The sequence below is a fragment of the Ruditapes philippinarum genome, unplaced genomic scaffold (assembly GCF_026571515.1).
Source record: "Ruditapes philippinarum isolate M1 unplaced genomic scaffold, ASM2657151v2 ctg489_1_1_1_1, whole genome shotgun sequence".
NCBI classification, from domain to species: domain Eukaryota; kingdom Metazoa; phylum Mollusca; class Bivalvia; order Venerida; family Veneridae; genus Ruditapes; species Ruditapes philippinarum.
Genome location: NW_026863918.1, coordinates 278,011 through 298,134, shown reverse-complemented (window position 1 = coordinate 298,134; position 20,124 = coordinate 278,011). Strand labels below are relative to the sequence as shown.

The window sequence follows — 20,124 nt, the reverse complement described above, 5'->3', positions numbered from 1 at the left end:
AGATGTCGAAAGAAAAAAAAACAACACTTATGTATCAAAAACAAAATAAAGGACAAATAAAAGTGTAACATTTCTTACGACTCTTTATAACGGCACAAGCGGTATTGAATCTCCAACACTAAACAAAAGAAAACAATGCATAGCAAAGAAATAGAAAAGGATAAATGTAATTGTAGGGGCGGCTACGTTTGGTCGGCTCTGTTCATAAACAATATTCAGTCTTCAAAACTAACAATGAAGGTATTTTGAGAACAATGACTTCACAATACATTTGTAATAAAATTATAGATTTTATTTCATAAAGTTGATACGCTGCTGACTTTGTATAATGAGTTTGTTCTGGGTAGTCCAATCAAAGCAGTCGGGCTGCTTTGTACCGACATACAAAATAATGCTTACCACAGCATAGTGCTAGGCCAGGCTGCAAGGATAGACTCATCACATTTGATTCCTACATGGTAACATCTCATCTCAGGGGACTCCTAGTTCTCTTATGTACAAGTAAAATGGTTTCCTGCGGGGAACATTTTTAATGATATAAAGATATTTCATTTAACTAATTCCAACATTGTTTGGGGTGGGGGATAAATAAACGTTTGCATCAGGAATATAGTTGACAATAATCGATCAATATAGAAGAAGGTCTTTGAAAACTGGTGACCGTTGAAGACCAGAGAAGGTCGAACATAAAACAATTATTTCTTTTAAGAAAATTATTAAATAGGCCTACCATTTTATGAATAATTCCGAGCAAAAAAGTAAACACACAAGTTTACGCTGAAAATATCTTATTTATTAGATGCCACTACGTATTTTTAATCGTGTAGATTTTCAGCATAAACAATTTATTGTTTGTAAAATTTGAGATAGATATTAAAGAATATCTAGAGGTTTACCTCTAACTTTCAAACACATCATTCAAGTTTTTCCACCTTAAACGGTAAATAATTATAGAAAATTAGAAATATCACGTAATAGTTTTTTGTTCTTAATGAGGTGCAATTTGGACTAATTCCCTAGAACGTAACGGCAAACGGTATTTAGCTAGGTTTTCGAAAAGGTCAATTAACCAATCATATACGGTTTACAGATCACATGCTCCTCCATGTACCGAAAACAGGTCACGTGCTCCTCCATGCCTCAAAAGTTAAACGCGTACCAATACCCTGCGGTCTCCAGACCGCAGGGAATAACTGTTGAACTCAGCTTAAGCAAGTTGTAGGGACGTAGAACGTTGCTTGTGTACTTACCACTGTCTTTCATGAACTTACTTATACTGCTTATACTGGGATCTTCAGCATTTAAAAGCTTCTATGTCATCTATTTTAAACAGTATTTAATATTTAGCAATAGATTAAATTGATTTCTTATTACCATGTTACTGTGAGATTTTAGTAAACACAATATCAATTTCGTCCCTTAGCACTGGCTTAAAGGGATTCATTCTTTAACTGTAAAAGGTTTGGAATCAAATGAGGCAAACAAAGGCGAAAAATCTTCACACTTTATTGATATAAGTATAATTTCAACAATGGTATATAAGACCAATATATAAATATCAACATTATGCCTTTCTTACATAACTTATTCAATATTCATTTATGCAAATATGATGTAGATGAATAAATACGAAATAATGCTATTATGTAAAAGTAAATGGCTAGAGTGATGAACGACAGGTATGCTCTTTAATGGAATCTGAGGCTCCTGTGGTACATTTTACTGAAAATGATTAATTTGAAAATATACATCAGAAATGCATTTTGAATTCATTTCTTTATGTCTGTATGTTCTCAGTTGTTTTTTTTTCAGTAAATTATGTCTTGCAAATTAAGGAAATGTAGAACACTACTTTAGTATTTATTAAATTTAAGATTTCTATGCACAATGATAAATTTGCCCTTGTGACAGAATATATTTTTAAGAGGAAAGATTATAAAGCATTGCATACGAATATTATACGAGTATTTTATAACTGAATAAGTAGACTGAAAACAAAACAAAACAAAACCCCCCAAAAACACCTAACAAAATAACTGATTGAAAATATTGCTTCAACCTTACCCTCAATTTGGAGTGATATTCAATGTTAAAAGGCTAAACGCAAATTTATGGATATATTCTGTGCCAATCTAGCTGAAAAAGAAGGGCAGATGTTTTTATGAAGAAATTGTTGTTGCAATCAAGGAATCTCTTTATACAAAGATAAATATTAGTTTGAAACATGAAGTGTATTTGGAGCAAATGGAAAAGAATATGACCTATCATAGATAAAAGATTTCGAATTGTACGTTAACATAGTTAACATAGACGCCATATTAGGTCCAGATCAAAGGGGGAACAAATAAATATCAAACTGAGGTCGTCTGATAGATTAAAAGATAAAGTTCACATACTGTGTTTTGACCTAAAATATGAGGGGTTTTATAAAAGAAAATCTCATTATTTCACAAAACAAACACAACAACCACCAGCTAAACTTTTAACGTGTTTCTGCAAGTTGCTATGAGTAGGGAAAACAATCTGGATAAAGTGTGATCCCTCGGAAGCATTAATCATAACAAAATTACATGAAAATTGCAGACTCGGTTTGATTGAGTCTGTGCATGAGGGATAATGAAAAAGTGCAGCATCCCTCATGCCCCCTAGCACCGGCTAAGGCGTACTCAATTTTCAACACTTAAAAATACCAGAAAAATGTAACAACACTGAAGTGAAGTAGAAAGTCCCATAGCACGGAGGAAGGTAGTCTAGTACTGGTGTAACTCTCCAGGAACGATGGTTAGGAAACTACCCGCCTATATGACTGAAATACTGTTGGGAAAAGGCGTAAAATGAAACAAACAAACAAATAGAAAGTCCCATGAGATTAGCCAATATGTATTACAAGATTTAAAAAACTGATAAGAAAAACAGTAAAAAGGCAAATATTTTAATGTATATGTATATTAGATACACAAGTAAAGAAAAAAATGAGAACAAATATCAACAAGACAAAGGTTAGTTCACAAGATGCAGCCCCGACACAATCCAGCCACAACAGCAGGACACCCAGAAGGCACCGAATTAAAACCGGGAGAGAACACAGGAGCGCCGAAAGGAGAGGGACATGTTGTAAGTGAATTGATAAGAACTGAAACAGAATTGATTTGGAACAAATAAAAATGATACCACCTTACAGTTATCATAGACTTTCATGGTGTCAGTAACATCTAATAAGTACATTCAGAGCAACGTTAAATAACGAAACCATCGAATAGGGACCAGTAGCACGACAGTTGAACGTGTATGTGAAAAGGGATGAATCAGCAACTGGTACAATATTTTATTCACAAGAAACAATGACCAAAAAAAACCCGAAAAAATAAGCTTTTATTTTCATGACTTTGCAAGTTTTCCATATATATCCGCATTTTTTATGATGATTTAAAATGTTGGAATATCATTTCGAACTGAAAAATACAATGCCATTAATATATCATTATACTACTGTATTTATAACACATGCGCAGGATAAATTTATGAGCCGTGTTATAAACTTAAGTTGAATTGACAAAACTAGTAAATAAGTAAACTGTAATTACATTTTATGTGTTTACATAGTAGTTAATCTGTCGCTCAGATTTCTTATATTTTAAACAAACAAATTAAAATCGGATATGTTCAATGCATAAAAAAGAAGAAAAAAAAAAGAAATCTGTAAATCTATGAGGATTTAGAATTTTGAAATCGACAAATACGTCATTGCTGTAATACTGACGTAATCACTACAATCGTCTTGTATTGTTTCCGATGATGTATAAACTATAAAAATTCTGGAAAGAGAAGATCCCTCGGGAGTAATGAACACAAAAACAAATACATGTCGTCGAAATTTACCGTGTCTGTTAATGGCATAATATTTATAAAGTTCAATATAACTGATGCCCCCTAGCACCGGCTTGAGCGGTATTCAATACTTAAGTCTTGGAAACGAACTAGAACACAATATATGTATACCAACACTGACAAAATTTTGGAACTACCACACAACATTTGTCGTATGGCTTATAAGACTGACTTTTGGCAAAATAATTGTCCTGAATATTGAACACCTATCTTGTTATCTTTCTTGGAATAAATATTTCCGTGATAAAGTGTGAATGTATAATTTTCGATATATACAGTACAGTTAAATAACGTTTGTTTACAGAACTTAGGGCGGTTATAGCACTCCTTACTTGGAATAGTTCTTGTTAATTAATATTTCAAGTTATATACAAGTGAGAATGTATTAGTATTATTTCGATATATACAGATAAATAATGTTTTGTTAATAGAACTTAGGATGCCTACAGCACTCCTTGCAAAGTATAACTCTATAGGGACCTTCAATATGCTATACTTTTCTGCTTTTCTTATATCAACATTTTCATTATTAATAATTATAACTTTTATATTGTATAAATACTAATTTCAATCATTTACTTGTCAAAATCTCAATCTCAATACATTTAAGTTTGACGTAAAAGTTGACGTTTGTCAAGGATATTATCATCCACTTATCTTTTTTTTTTCAAGTTTAAAACATCGTAACTTTCAATTGTTTGGTCTTATCTGTTTTTTTTATTCGGTGCAGATTATATTATATTTGGTGTATAAATCACAACATGGCATGGCGTTGTTTCAGCATGTTTACATGATTAGATTTACTAGATTGTACGAAGAAAACCCACGGTCGTCTGCTATCTAATACCCTTAATACCTGTATTACATATTTACCATGCCGTGCCAATTGATTTTGTATAAGGCTTTGAATTTAAATATAAAATATAGGTTAACCAAAATGCTTATATCACCCGTAATCACAAACAGACGCCGTTTTGTGAATACTTTAACCGAGTCAATAGAAAAAGTTTTGAAAAGATCAAAGATAACTTTGCTTGGTCCATTAATTACAATATTACTTGTTCCATTAAACAAGAAAATATATACATTTCAAGTTGAAACTGTATTTTTCACCTGTTTTAATTCTAAGATAATGATTTCAGTTAGTATTAAAGATGATTTAGTTGAACTTTGTTCACTTTTATTTTGGTTGTTCAACGTTTTGTTTAATTCAAAACTTATTGTAAAAAAATAATGTTGCGGTATCAAAGTTATAGCTATGCTTGGTTTTAATTTAACCAAAGCAAAATGTATAACAGGGTGTCGTGCAGCCATTGTTTTGACTGTCATATCAAATAACAATGTAAAATCTACAAGGTCTACCACGTCACTTATTTACTACCTTCTAAAAACTTAAATAGACCCACTATACCTGATTAAAAGCCACGAAATAAGGAAGTGCCGCAATACTTAAAAAATATTGTCGTTTGATACTTTAATAAATCAATACTCCAATATGTAAAATAGTGTTATTGTCATTTTTGTAGTATCAATTTCCTGAAGAACTTTTTAATATTTCGTTACAGGCAACTGGGAAACTTCGCATGAAGGCGACATGGACGATTGGAAAGCATGCTACAAAAAGAGGGCTAATGAAGGTTTACGGAACCAATCACCTGAAATCCTGGGCCCAGGAGATTGTTATGTTAGGAATGTTGAGGCGGATTCAGCACCCGAGTCTAATACAATGTCTGTGGACAAACAGTTCGAATCCCTATTATGAGACGATGACTCTTATATCAGGGGAAATAATTACAAGTGACTCGAGGTATTAATACTTCTTAATTAATTTATATTAACTTAATACTGTGATTTCGGCATAAATTTCCGTGGTTTTGTCAAAAAGCATTTCTTGTAGGTTTTTAAATTCGTTGAATATTTTTGAAGTAAAATTCAAATGATATAGTACAAGAATAATCTTACAGTTTAAGGAATAAAATTCCGTCGGATCTAAAATTCATTGATTTTACCATTTACCCCCCCCCCCTCCATTTGATTTAAATTCAATAATACTACTGAAATTAGTGCCCAATGAATAATAATGATTTTGCAGTAAGCAATGTAACTAATCAAAGTTTTATAGTTTCCAGCTATCAAACTATGAACCAGTTGGAAACTCCATGAGCAATGTTATATATCGCTCTTAAATGATATAGATTTCTTAGATTATTTCAATGATTATCGAACCCGTATGAATTTTTCTTTTCACATCAATTGGTATGCACGAATATTTGCATGATCTGGTTACACACAGTGTGAGAAAATATAACTTATCCTTGGCCGTAACGTGATATTTTAAGATACAGTATCAATCAATGGTTTATTAGGCTTGAAAACGGGGGGGGGGGGGATTTTATACTTAAGTGGTTTAGATATATGGTGTAAGATGATCACACCCCGGGAGATGCTTTTGTAGTTTAGCACGGAGGAAGGTCGTCTAGTACTGGTGTAACCCTCCAGGAACGATGGTTAGGAAACTACCCGCCTATATGACTGAAATACTGTTGGGGAAAAGGCGTAAAATGAAACAAACAAAGTAAGGTGATCATGTTTTTAACAAGTATTTACACTAAAATCACCAGCTTTTTTTCAAACTTGCAATCCTGGTACCAGAATCTGTATGTTGCAGTATTGAAGACCGCTGCTGAACATTTTGTCAAAGTCGGAAATTATTTCGTATATGCTAAATATTATGCAATGGAGTTGACAAGCTTTCTGAACTGTTAAATGCAAAAAGGAAATAAACAAAATGTTCTTAAGAATGGTGTGATTTTATTCGAAACTCATCATTATTATTATCATCATTATTATTATTACTATTATCATCATCATCAGCAGCAGCAGCAGCAGTATAAGTAGTACAGTATTAATAATTTTGTAATTATCATTATAACCACAGTACATGTATTAATAATCTATCTAAAAATTAATCTTCACAATTATAGAATTATATGCCTGGAGCTGACAAATGGTGGGACGCTTCATGATTTTCTGCAGAAAGTAGAACTTCCGCTTCCGGAACAGTGTCAACGTATGATAGTTCATGATGTGGCCGAGGGATTGTTCTATCTCCACCATGAAAATATTCTACATAATAACTTGACTACATCATGCATTTACCTCAAAGGCTCATTACAGGTAATGCAAAAAAGCACAGAAAAAAGAACTACGCCTACCCCCTTTTCTCCTCAGTAAAAAAAAGTTCTTAGGTTCCTAAGTAGACTATTAGAATCTGTAGTAGCAAGTAATTAACAATTATATGCCTTATGGCTAATCATAATCATGACATTCATAAAAGTGATTATTCAGCACTTATAACCTACCTATAGAACGAATTATTATTCTGGCAAAAAACATAAGTTATTTATCGCAACGATTCTAAAAAGGTAGCGGTTCCAATCTGTAAATTTTTTTTATACGAGTATGTGTATTTTCTCTGCTCTATAAATATTCACATTTATTTTCCTAGTAATCTTTATTTTCTAGACATAATTAGAGTACATGTACATTGTATTGTAGAACTTTCTAACATTTACTTGCTGACTGTAACGTTACTGCAGTGTTTGCCCTGCTTTGAATTTAGATCAGTCCATTCGATGTTTAAGGAATTTCAATATCAAAAATACTATCAAAAACGTCAGACTGTACGGGTGTCTACGCTGGCCTCGCTCTATAAAGATTAAAAACTTCCGGTTACAGCAGCTTAAGTTGCTCACTACCATGTTTCTATCATGTATTTTTCCCTGCTGTAACATATATTGCAATTACTATTTAATGATAATTATATATGGACTGATTTCTTAAATAAAGAAGTCAATTTTTGTCAAGGCTTATTCATTCTAACATATATATGTAATTTTAAAAAGTAGCCTTGCTATTTTCTTATCATATAGAGTAATCCGACATTAATGTCAAATGCTGGTCAGCTAATTTTTATGCGAGTAAATTAGATATCTTGTTCATCTTTAAACGAAGATTCCCTGAATTTGAATTCTTGACATTTCTTATCTTTCAGTTCAAGTTCTGACAAAATTTATTAATATATTCTTTTCTGATCACATGTAGCACTTTTTAATAGTAGCATGATTATTTTCACATTATAAACGCTACTATTACAGCCAGATTCTTACAAAGGGAACACACGAGTAAGTTATTTGCACGGACAGGGGGCGCCACCGTGTCCTCCTCATCTAACATTGTGTGGTCACTACACTATATAAGTTAACAACTGATATCTTTATGTTTCAATGTTTCCTCATTTAGATATTTTTTTTAAAAAAAGAGATAACTGTCGGATTAAAAACAGTTGATAAACTAGTGGCACTATTTGTTGTACAAATTAAACCAATTCAGTATCAGTCTCTCTTTTAAAAGACCACCAGTATAATTTAAAGAGAATATGACCAACATATACGGTTATGAAGACAATTTGACAAAGATATACGATGATGAAGACAAAATGGCCAACATAAACGATTATGGAGATAATTTGACGAAGATATACGGTAATGAAGACAATATGACCAACATAAACGATAATGGAGACAATTTGACGAAGATATACGATGATGAAGACAAAATGGCCAACATAAACGATAATGAAGACAATTTGACGAAGATATGCGATGATTAAGGCAATATGACCAACAGAAACGATAATGAAGACAATTTGACGAAGATATGCGATGATTAAGGCAATATGACCAACAGAAACGATTATGGAGACAATTTGAGGAAGATATACAATAATAAAGACAATATGATCAACATAAAGGTTTATGAAAGATATGCATGATGAAGACAATTTGACCAATAAATACGAATTTAAGGACAATATTTGCCACATATAAGATTATGAAGACAATATGACCAATATATACGATTATAAAGACAACATGTCCACCAAATAAGATTTTAAAACAATATGGTCAACAAATATTTTATTAAGAAAATATGATCACCAATTAGGATTATAAAGACAATATGAACAGCATACTAGTTTTCGTCTATTTTTTCGTTTATGACACGCTAAATACTTGATCATATTTTACTACTTATCTAGACTAGTAAAAAAGTAATTTTGACCTAACATGAAATAATAACAATGATAAAAGCATGTTTAAGTTAACAATTATATGGTTCGTATATATGTATATAGGTGCAGTTTTTACAAAGAAATGTACATAATTTCACCATTGTGTATATATGTACAGTTTTAACTCAGAGATGTTCCTAATTTCACCATTATATTCTTCTTTTTCTTGTTTTACTAATTTCACGTATCTATCGATTTCTGCACTTATTTTGTCGGATTTTAAAGTATATTAAAGGATTTGTGGTGTCAGTCACAGCTTTGAGTTTACTAAAGTATTCTTGTCATTTTAAGATTAAAAATCTGTATTTAAGCTATGCAAATAAATTATGAAAAATTATTTTAGCAATAGTTTTAAATTGAATCAAATATCTATAACATTTAAGATTATTGGACAGACTAATTTTTTTCGTGTGATTAAATAATACATTCTTTTATTTCAGAGTATGGTTCTGAGAGCAGCGGTTGGTGATTTCGAGGAAGCTCATATATATGGAACATTACAGCAAAGTTTGGATAACTCAATAAAAGACAAACGACATTTCTTTCTGCCAGATATACGCTCTTTCGCCCTTATTGCGCTCGAAGTTGTAACAAGAATGTCCGAAAAACGATTTCAAAACCGATACACTCATTATAGTGCGGATCATGTTCCTCTGAAACTAAACTTGACAAGTGTTATATCTGATGAGGAGGATGAATTTCAGGCACAATATTCGTACGAAGTTGAAGATACGCATAGAATGTTTCATGCAATTCATGATAATGACGGGTTTTCTAGTGATGAAAGTGAAGACAATTTTAAAGTAGGGAAGAAGGAAACTGGTTCATTAGCAAATCTGACTTCCCCGCGGCGTGTAATGTCACCTGCTTTTGATGGAAGGGATCTAAGTACGCCTGATACAGTAGTTGAAAGTGACAATGAAAATAAGGTTAACGACGAAATGCAGAATCAAACTATGTTTACAAGCAAAACAAGTTCAAAAAGTAAGAACAAAAATGAGTTCGAGATTAATGACTATTCCAACAGAAGCTATGAAAAGCCAAAAATTAAAAGTAAACGACATGGCACAAAATCAAAGTTGACAACTGTCAGTAGTTCAAGCAGCAAATCTTCACCTCCAAACATAAGTGTACAGTTAGAAAATGGAAGATGTGTTTCGCCTGACCCTATGAAAGATGAGACTTTACAAAAACTAAGAAAGGAAACTAAAACAAGTTCTTCTTTAAACAAGAAAGAAAGAAAATTTTCTTTCAGTAGGAAGAAATCAGAAGAAGAAATATTCAAGAACGGTAAAATGGAAGCTTTTGTTAAGTCCGATGCCGAAATGAATGAAAAGCGAAAGGATGGGAAATGGCTAACAAAGCCGACATCGATATTGAAATCGATAACAAGCAATGATACCACCGTGTCAGTCTTCAAAGCAAAGCCTACAGATGAGGAAAATCATTTAGACGCTATAGAGGAAGAAGATATTAACCCGGGTCAGTCTTCATTTCCAAGGCAGGTGAAAGTCAAAGAAGCTAAACCGAATAAAGCAGAAGTTTGGGATATCATTGATGAACAGTATTACACTCAAGTGAACAAAAAGGCATCAAACAAGTTAAAGAAAACAGTTTCTGGTGAGTCGAGATCAAGTTTGTGGTCATTTATATCCACACCTGAAGATCTTGACGAAGATGACATGGATGACATATTAGACTGCTTACCCGGAATGGCTGATACATTTGAATACCGAAAACCAGAAATAACCGTCAGTGACATTATGGCGGAAAGAGACAATGCAAGAACAAGTGAATCTTCAAAAAAGAAGTTCAATTTCACACAATTGTCAAAATCAAAGTTTGAGCTTATTGACTATTACGAAATGTTGAAATCGAAGCAGATAACCATGAACGATATTCCTGAGGACAAACGCGAAATGTTAATAAACGTGGTAGAGTTGAAACTTGAGGAGAAAAGGAGAAAGGAAGATACCGTTAAAACAGTGATTCGAAGTGATGAAATGTATGATAATAATATGAGTCCTGGCAATAACAATAGTTCAGGTAAAATGAAAATTGTAAGCTTCAGAAATTCTCAGGTTAATACCCAATCACAGCGTAATGAATACCAAAATACGAATGATCCAAGGCTTGAAAGAGCTAGGTCAGCTCCACTCAAAAGGTCGAGAACACCTGTTGTTAATAAGCCAGCTGCTGAAAAGCCACTTGAGCATAACCCTGTATTCCAGGACACTAAAGCCATCACATACGCAAAGCGAAACCGAGCGAGAGCTGCGCTCAGACGAGCTATTCAAAATAAAGGCAAACAATCTGTGCCGAGACAAGTATCAGAACGGGGACAAACAGACTTATCAGTAAAATATGCAACTGTTCGGAAAGTTGTGTCTTGTACAAGTGACACTGAAACTGAGCCAAATGATAGTGAACTTATTACTGTGCCTGTACCTACTAGTGAGAGTTTTTCTGTCACTAATCACAACACTCGCGTTAATAATGTCAAACGGTATTCAAGTTTTAGTAGCAATGGAAGTGGAAGCACTCTTAGTTCAAGTGAAAGATCAAGACCGGCTGATACTTCACTTACAAGTGGTGAATTATCATCACTTTCTTCACAAGCAGACAGTGATCATTATGACACCGATTATCACATGGCGAATATCGAAAAACTTTCCGGAAATAGAAAAATGATTCCCACGCCGTCTTCGCGAGTTGATAGTGGTTTTGAAAGCAGCTCAATAAGTAGTGAAATGTCAGATGCATTTACGAATAGAAAATTGCATTTAAATGCCCAGTTCCAAATGGGAAGTAATAAAGGTATTGTTGACTCATGGGCAAGGAATTACAAAATGATTGATGGTAACTTTGAATCGAAATCAAATAATGTTGCGAACAAGAACCTACCTCCAGTGGTTTGTCTTCCTGAGCATATGGAAAGTAGTGAAAATGTAAGTGAAAATAAAAATATACAAACAATAAACAGAGATGGTAGAAAAGATATGACATCTCATGAAAAAGTTAAGAATATGAGAAACAGAAAACGTGCTGTTCCACATAGACATAAAAATTCTTTAAACATAACACCGTATACAACAGTATCTAGTCGACCAGATGCTCTACACAGCAGATCTATGTCACCACCGTGTCGAGTTATGTCCCCTGTTGGCCGACCGAATTCCCCAAGCAGATCTCTTTCTCCAGCATCAGCGAGACAATTTATTTCGAATGAATATGATAATGTTAATAAAACATCTAGACCTATGTCACCGGACGCCAGACCTATGTCACCAAAATCTCCTAGTAGTTCAAGGCCGATGTCACCTATGAGTCGTCCGATGTCACCAAACGTCCAACCTACAAATAATCGAACATTAAAGACGGCTCTTTCAAAAACTTTGTCTCCAACAACAATTGGTCCTCCCACAACAGGACCATCAAAACCATTTTCACCAGGACGAAAACTAAGCAGACCAATTTCACCTGAAATACCAACGACAAATGTAGATACTACTGATATTTCAGATACAGCAAGTGTGGCCGAATCATCAACGTCAAAGGCATCTAAAAGATACAGAGAACTTGTTATGAAAGGGGTGCCCTTACGAACGTCCGTTATAGATGCAGACCCGGATGAGAGAAAAGCTAATAATTTTGACTCCAGACCGGCCACTGCTGAAAGCATGATCGAGGACCAACCTGATGACCAAGAACTATTTGAAAACCTTGCTGCAAAGGGTTTCTTTGAAACAAAACCGCGATCCCGTTCTCCAAGTCCAACTAAAAATTTCAACTCGGGGCAAACCCAAAAATCTGCGAACAATAAACCTAATAGCAAATCCGGAGGTACACGGCGTAGAAAGAAGAAACAGGTCCCATTAGAAGAAATTGTTCGTGAAAGCCCAACAAAAGCGCATAGATCCCCAAGTGAAAACCATCTTGCGGTAACAGATGAAGCCTTTTTAAACCAACCAACATCAGAAGATTCAGAAACTTGCAGTATCAAAACAAACAAAAGTAGTGCGTCGTCGCCTTCTGGTTCGAAACCAAAACTAATGATTGATGCAGAACTCGTCATTGATAGAATATTCTCACAAAACCAACATGAAAACAACGAACTAGATGTAGAAGTGGAGGCGGCATTAGGGCTGGACAAAGATCCTTTCAAAGGTATGTTTGTTAAGTTTTTTTCTGAAATTTCAAGTGTTAAGCTTTACTTATTTTGGTTTTTATTTCGTGTAAAATGGCTTGAATTCCGTATAACTTTACTTATATCTTACCAAAAGACGGCGTGTGTTGTTGAAAAGTGCGTCCATCTTAACTGTGTTTTATTGAAATTGAGAAACGTTTACTGTATTCATCGGATTGAGTTTGATTAATAATTTGCCAGTTTTCAAGTTTGGAGTATTAATATTTGTGTAACATTCTTGAATTCTGTTTAGCTTAGATATAATTCAAATTCATTATCGTGAAATATACATGTACATGGTATACATGAATATCGATTGGACACTAAAAAACTATTCATTTTATATTTAAATTTGAAATTTGAAAGTATGTGTAAGTGCGAAAAATTATATCAGGTCTTTGTTGAATCTATTGAATCATTGTTTGCTTGTTTGGTGCCAGGTACCTGCTAATTTTAAGAATAAAAATAAAATTTGCTGGGAGCGGATGGTTACATTTTTGCTTACAAATCATTTACATTTGAATCACGTTAATCCAGCTTCTTTGTTTGCACTGGTGTGTATGCCTTTAGATCACCAATAAGAGGAAAACTGTATAACAAATGGGACGTTCGCAATGGTTATTATTTGCCACTTAAAAGTAACATGTATTGTTTATTTTATTTCTAAAAGCTGTGAAAGAGATGTATCTGATGAATGACCCTTGTGATACACCAAATCTGAACGACATACCACTACTTAATGGCGTGAACCAAAAGCATCTACACGAATGTATTGAAATGGCGTCAGGTCTGCACGTGCTGTCCCTACGCGACCTTCTTCCGGCTTCTCACGAAAGTTTCCAAGTTCTCCGAAATAAACTTCAGCAGATTGGACAACTTGGGACCGTTGCTAATCAGGTAGGGGGCTGTTTTCATGTCATAAAATCGAAATAAAAGACAGTTATTTATTTGTTTATTTATTTATTTATATTTCGTCCTCCAAACTAAATGAATATTTAAATATTTATAACAAAAAATGAATTTTTTAAAGTCAACACAATAGTTGATAATTCAATATTTTCAAGGTTTGGATAACTTTATCCGAATTTCAATTAATTTGCTAAATATGGAATAGCACTTGTTATTCAACTGTGTATTCTTTTGAAGTGTAATGTAAATCATCATTGAATATTGATTACTGCATTTTAAGGGTTATGCTCTCTTGCACTTTTTCAATTGATATAAGTGCTTGAACAATTGATACTCCGAATGGTTCAGTAATCACGTGATGTTGTTTAATTCCAGCTTCTAGATGTGATACATACATGTTGGTTACAAGATATGCCGCCAACATCCGGGGATCTGGTTGAACAACTTACAGATCCTGTAACTGAAACCGAGCTGTGATCATATATGATTGTCCAAACATAAAGCAAAACTGTGATATGATCCGTCCACACATAAAGCAGAACTGTGATATGATCCGTCAACACATAAAGCAAAAACTGTGATATGATTATATTATCTCAATGTGACTGACTTGATTTGCTATTATCAGGCAACAAAATCAAATATGTGATATGAACTACATGAAAAGGTGATTTGTTGAGTGTGAAAGAACTGCTGTATGATTTATCTGAGCATGTGATAAACATATGGAATAAAGTCAATAAACATGTGGAATAAAGTCAATAAGCATGCGAAATAAAGTCAATAAAAATGTGGAATACAGTCATCGTATAGACCATGATACATGCCTTCGTTTGATTACCAGTGATATGGATCGTTAATAGCAATATAATTCGTATAGGCCATCTGATAATCCTGGAACCGACTTATAGGCCATATGATAACCTTGGATTCGGTAAGGTCATTAATAAACTGATATGATTCGTATATGACATTTGATAAACGGTCATATTTTTCGTGTAGGACATTTAATAATCTGAAATTCGGTAAGACCATTTGATTAACAGTTGTATGATTCGTAAAGGCCATTTATTAACTGTGATATGATCCATATATGTTATTTGATAAACAGTGATATGATTTGTGTAGGTAATTTGATAAACTGTGATATGATTTATAAAGGTCATTTAATAAATGTGATATGATCCCGTTTGGTCATTCAATTCACAGTAATATGATAAGATTATGATTCGTAACAGTGATATGATACGAATAAGTTATTTGATAATCTGTAACATGATTCCGTTAGGCCACTTTATTTACTGTGATATGATTTGTTTAATAATGAACAATAATGAACAATAATGTTAAGTGTAGGACATATGATAAACTTTTATATGATTCGTATGTAAAGGCCATTTGATATTCAGCGAAGCCAAAGTAATTATCATCATAAAATTTGTCATGTTCACTAGCAAGTTACATATATAAGACACATAAATTATCTATGTTTTAGAACTTTGATACAGTATTATATATCATTTCATCTGTTTTGGATCAAAGGGAACTAACAAAGCAACTTTACTCTTTCATATAATAAGTACTTCATTATTTTCAGCCCTACGAATGAAACAAAAGATATACGAAAGTAACAATACTTAGATGATTTTCATTTTTGGTAATTTTGTGTATCTATCGGACTGTCTTGATTTAAGATTTACACAATAATTGATATAAAAAATATATAACAACAACAACAACAAGTCAGTTGAAGCGCACAATACTTACATTATGTCATCATAAATTAATGTTTTAGAGATTTTTTCTTATCATAACACATTTCTTACATTTTGCTTGACATTCAGCTAAAATCGTGTATATAGCTATCATTTTATGTTAGCTGGACATTCCATGAACATTCCATTGATATTCAATAAACATGACTTAACAAAGTGGTATTGTTTAGAAACGCCATTACGACATCTCAGTTTTATATACATTTCACACTCTATCACAAAGTCATGGGATAACATTTTTTGTATTACATTGTATATCATACATTAAGTCTACATTGAGGTACATTTATGTAGAATTATCAAGAATTCTGTCATTGTAGTTTTATATTGTTCTCTATGTGACCATAGTTTTAACTTATTCTCTTTTGTTAGCATTGTTCAAAACCATTGCATTTTTCTATCTATATACGCTATTGTAATAGATATTATCATTAAAGTATTTTCATAAAAAATGAGTTTTCTTTGCTGTTGTCTTTCATATTTTTGTTTTGTTGTTTTGTCTTTTAAATAACAAAAAACAACGACAACATTTTCTATCAAAGCGCTGAACGTACTGCGAACCAACGGAGCAGAAGCAAAAAAACCACTGACTTTCAATGGCAGATAAGTAAAAGAGTGGGTATGTGACACCTATTTTCTTCAATCAATTTGTTTCAATCATGATTCTCTTTAATCATGCAAAGTTTCCTTGAGCTAGTTCAAATTTTCCTTCTGTGCCTTGGTAAAAAATACTAAAATGTTTCATTAGGGACTTAAATGACAGGAAATATAAATTCTGTATTAAAAGTTTGATTACTGAAATTTTGAGCAAATAAACACGGGAGACAATATGTCGATTACTTTTAACTGCATAAATAATAACATGGAAATTTTGGCTACCGAGACTGCTATTTGGCAAGGGAAGCTACTGTCCGTATTAAGTGTAAAATAAGCAAAATATGATAACTTTGTCTAAGGGAAAGCACTCTTATACGATTGTTTCTCTTTTTGAATACCTTGCACTTAGAATGAGAACGATCCTTTCAAATAAATAAAAATGCCAAATTGTTATGTTAATAAAAGCTCATGGAAATTGATTAATACATGTACACGTTTTTATAACTGCACTCTTTGGATAAAAATGAAGTGATTTCCTTGTCCAAGTTAGTAAGGTTTGAAATTTTGTAGCATTTAAGTTAGAACCATTATATATGTTACACTCAAAAAAAAGGCGAAATGAAAGTTATTCTCGTGCAGGCCAAATCGACAATCAGGTGAGGGGAGGGCAGATTTATTTTTCTGAATAAGTGATGGTTTAAAGAGCTGCATTCCTTTCGGAACGACTTCTCATCTTATTTTGCTAGCATAGAAATGGTGCGGTCATTTTTGGATATTACCTTTCATTTGCAACCTAAAATGATGACACAGATGTTGAGTTTGAAATTAATCAAAATCGGTCAAAACAGATGTCAGAACTGCATTGAAAAGAAGTTCTTGTACGTATTGTTTGCATAATCAGAATCACTTCCTAAATAGTACCTGGGCGTTTCTATGTGGATATATCATCTGGTGGTTGATCATTTTTTCATTTCATAAAATAAACAAATAAATATCGTTTGTGTTTCTGTCTCCAATCTCAAGAGATTCCAAAAGTACATGCACTTTTTTAAGTTCACGAAGAGACATGTAAGTTTAATACCCCGCCCATTCGAGTCAGTATGGGAAACTTCATGTTGATTTTTTTTTGTCAAGATTAAGTTTCCAGTTAATTGGTTACAATGTATATCTCTATATTCAATATGAGAAATTCAAAAAGAAAGGTATACAACATATAGTGTTCACCTGTTTTCTGTAAATTTAAGTTTCCTCATATGTGTGCAAGTCAAGACATCATCCGAAAAGTAAAGACCAAGATGTATTTGACTATTTACCGAGACAATCTTGTACCAAAAGTGTTGGATAATAAGATTTTGCGGTTTTTCAGTGAAATGATCATGGTTTCAAATTAAGAACCAGTGAAGGTTACAAACGTTTGGCAATTTTGTCTATATAAAATTGAATAGCTTTGGAAAAATATGCGGAAATCCGGCAATATGATATGTACAAACTGTTAATATCGGCAAATATATGTATATTTAAGATTTGAGTCATAAGCAAAATCATTGATGTATAACAGCAACAATGGAGGCTCATAAATAGACTCTTGCGGATTTCTTCCTTTTACTGCAACAAGTCCGATTGATCACCTTGATGAACGGCGGGAGGGTCGTTGTTAGGAAGGAAATCAGAAAACCAGTTGAACAATGTTCTGTATAATCCAGCTTTTTTTCAACTTAAAAAGAAGACAATTATGCCACAACTTGTCGATAAATAGTCCTTGAATAGTATAATTGTTAATAAATACTAATAAAATATGTTGTGCAAATTGCTCACAGCGGTTACTTCCCCTTATTTGTACAGAATGAAAGGGAGATCACTGCGTGGACATTGAGTATGTACAGCAAGTTTTTTTGCAACTTAACCAAATCCCATAGGTTACCAACGCACAGGGAAAAAGCAATGACATATTCGCATTTTTAAAATAGCTGCAGGTAAACATTTCCAACTAAAAAAAACTCGGCTTTTTAGATGGTCTAGGAATAAATGAAAATGTGTGTATAATGTAAAATAATAAAGACGAACGAATGTAGGTTGGGATAATTCCACGAAATTTTTAGGGGTATTTCCGTTAAAATATGTAATACCCCTATGTCAATTAGACGATTCGAAAATGAGCCAATACATATTACAATGTAAACCAACGCCCTAGCTTGGACACACTTAATAAACAAAGATTTTTAACAGGCTAAATCTGAAATATTTCCTTACATAGAGGAAAGGACGGAATTAATATGAACCATCACTATTGATTAAAACGAATATGTCATTCTGGATATAAATATAAATATAAAATTATGACAAAGTAAGAACAGAGACGTATATTACAGATTTAAGCTCTGTGGTAAGACTAAAATGAGCCGCGTCATGACAAAACCAACATAATGGGTTTGCGACCAGCATGGATTCAGACCAGCCTGCGCATCCGCGCAGTCTGATCAGGATCCATGCTGTTCGCTATCAGTTTCTCTACTTGATATAGATGCGCAGGCTGGTCTGGATCCATGCTGGTCGCAAACCTATTCTGTTGGTTTTGTCATGACGCGGCTCAAATGTTTGTTTTCGTTCCTTTCTTTATTTAAATGTTAACATTTATAATTGATAATTTCAATGTATTTATTTCATACATATGTACTGCTCGCGTGCCGGTAATTTTATATTGAAAGTATAAATAAATAATGACATGTACTACAATGGGGTGTTTTTTCGTGACACTGTATTAATGGGCGGTAAGCACTACGCTGTAACCATAACGTAAAATCTGAGTTGTTTCCCTTAGATTACAAAAGTATGTCTTTTATTGATAAAATTCAATTTATTACAAACGATTAAAGCAGATCAACGGTTTTTGACAAAGATCTGCTGGTTTTTTCTTCTTTTCCCGCACTGTTTTCAGTTTGCAATAAAGTTAATCTTACATATTTTTAAGGAAATGTACGACATAGATTGAGGAAATTAGAGACACTTTTATTCAGTTTTGCATAAAAATAAGACAATATTTAAATTGAAGAACATGGATCTGTTTTCTTTTACATATAATTCTTATCTGCCTTGGAAAAAAGGAAAACGGTATAATATACACGCTTTTATCACAAGCAAAAGGTTCTAATAAAACAAAACATGCCACCGGTAAAGACTCGGGTGAGCCTGCACGACCGAATAGTCTGATCAGACTCCCTATTGTTGGTCGCCTAATACGGAAATCCCTTAACCTAGCAATGAACAGTTCCACATTCAAAACTGCTTGCAGCACAAACATTTTTCTTTACGATCTTCATTTTACTTCATGCAAAAGTTAAATAAATCACATGCAAAGTTTAAATAAATCATATGAAACAGTTTTCATTCCACCTATATGTCTATATCCCCATTTACAAGTGGGTTTTTTTAACCTCGTTTATTTCAAATAATTTCACATTTATACATATAGTATTACATCATTACATGAAACTATTTAATTAACTGATATTCAAATTTGTTGTAAAGAATAAAAAGCTTTATATCCGCTGATTGTTGTTTAAACAAACATTTTATGAAATTATGAAAGAAATATGTAGATATATAAATTGCATTTTGAGTAAATTGGAAGCCTTACT

At 33.0% G+C, this 20,124-nt stretch overlaps 1 protein-coding gene across 3 annotated transcripts in view; it reads left to right on the top strand.

The window, feature by feature from the left end:
• The window catches only part of LOC132723836 (uncharacterized), a 29,232-nt gene extending 12,891 nt beyond the window's left edge, over window positions 1-16,341 (top strand). For 2 of the 3 annotated variants that reach the window (XM_060708629.1, XM_060708628.1), the window contains exons 3-8: window positions 5,454-5,695; window positions 6,873-7,065; window positions 8,046-8,072; window positions 9,463-13,189; window positions 13,879-14,105; window positions 14,493-16,341. In XM_060708629.1, the coding sequence (XP_060564612.1) occupies window positions 5,454-5,695; window positions 6,873-7,065; window positions 8,046-8,072; window positions 9,463-13,189; window positions 13,879-14,105; window positions 14,493-14,594 (4,518 nt within the window). In that variant the 3' untranslated portion in view covers window positions 14,595-16,341. The remainder of the gene's footprint in view (window positions 1-5,453; window positions 5,696-6,872; window positions 7,066-8,045; window positions 8,073-9,462; window positions 13,190-13,878; window positions 14,106-14,492) is intronic. The other variant, XM_060708630.1, reaches the window with a different exon arrangement.
• The last annotated feature ends 3,783 nt before the right edge of the window (window positions 16,342-20,124 follow it).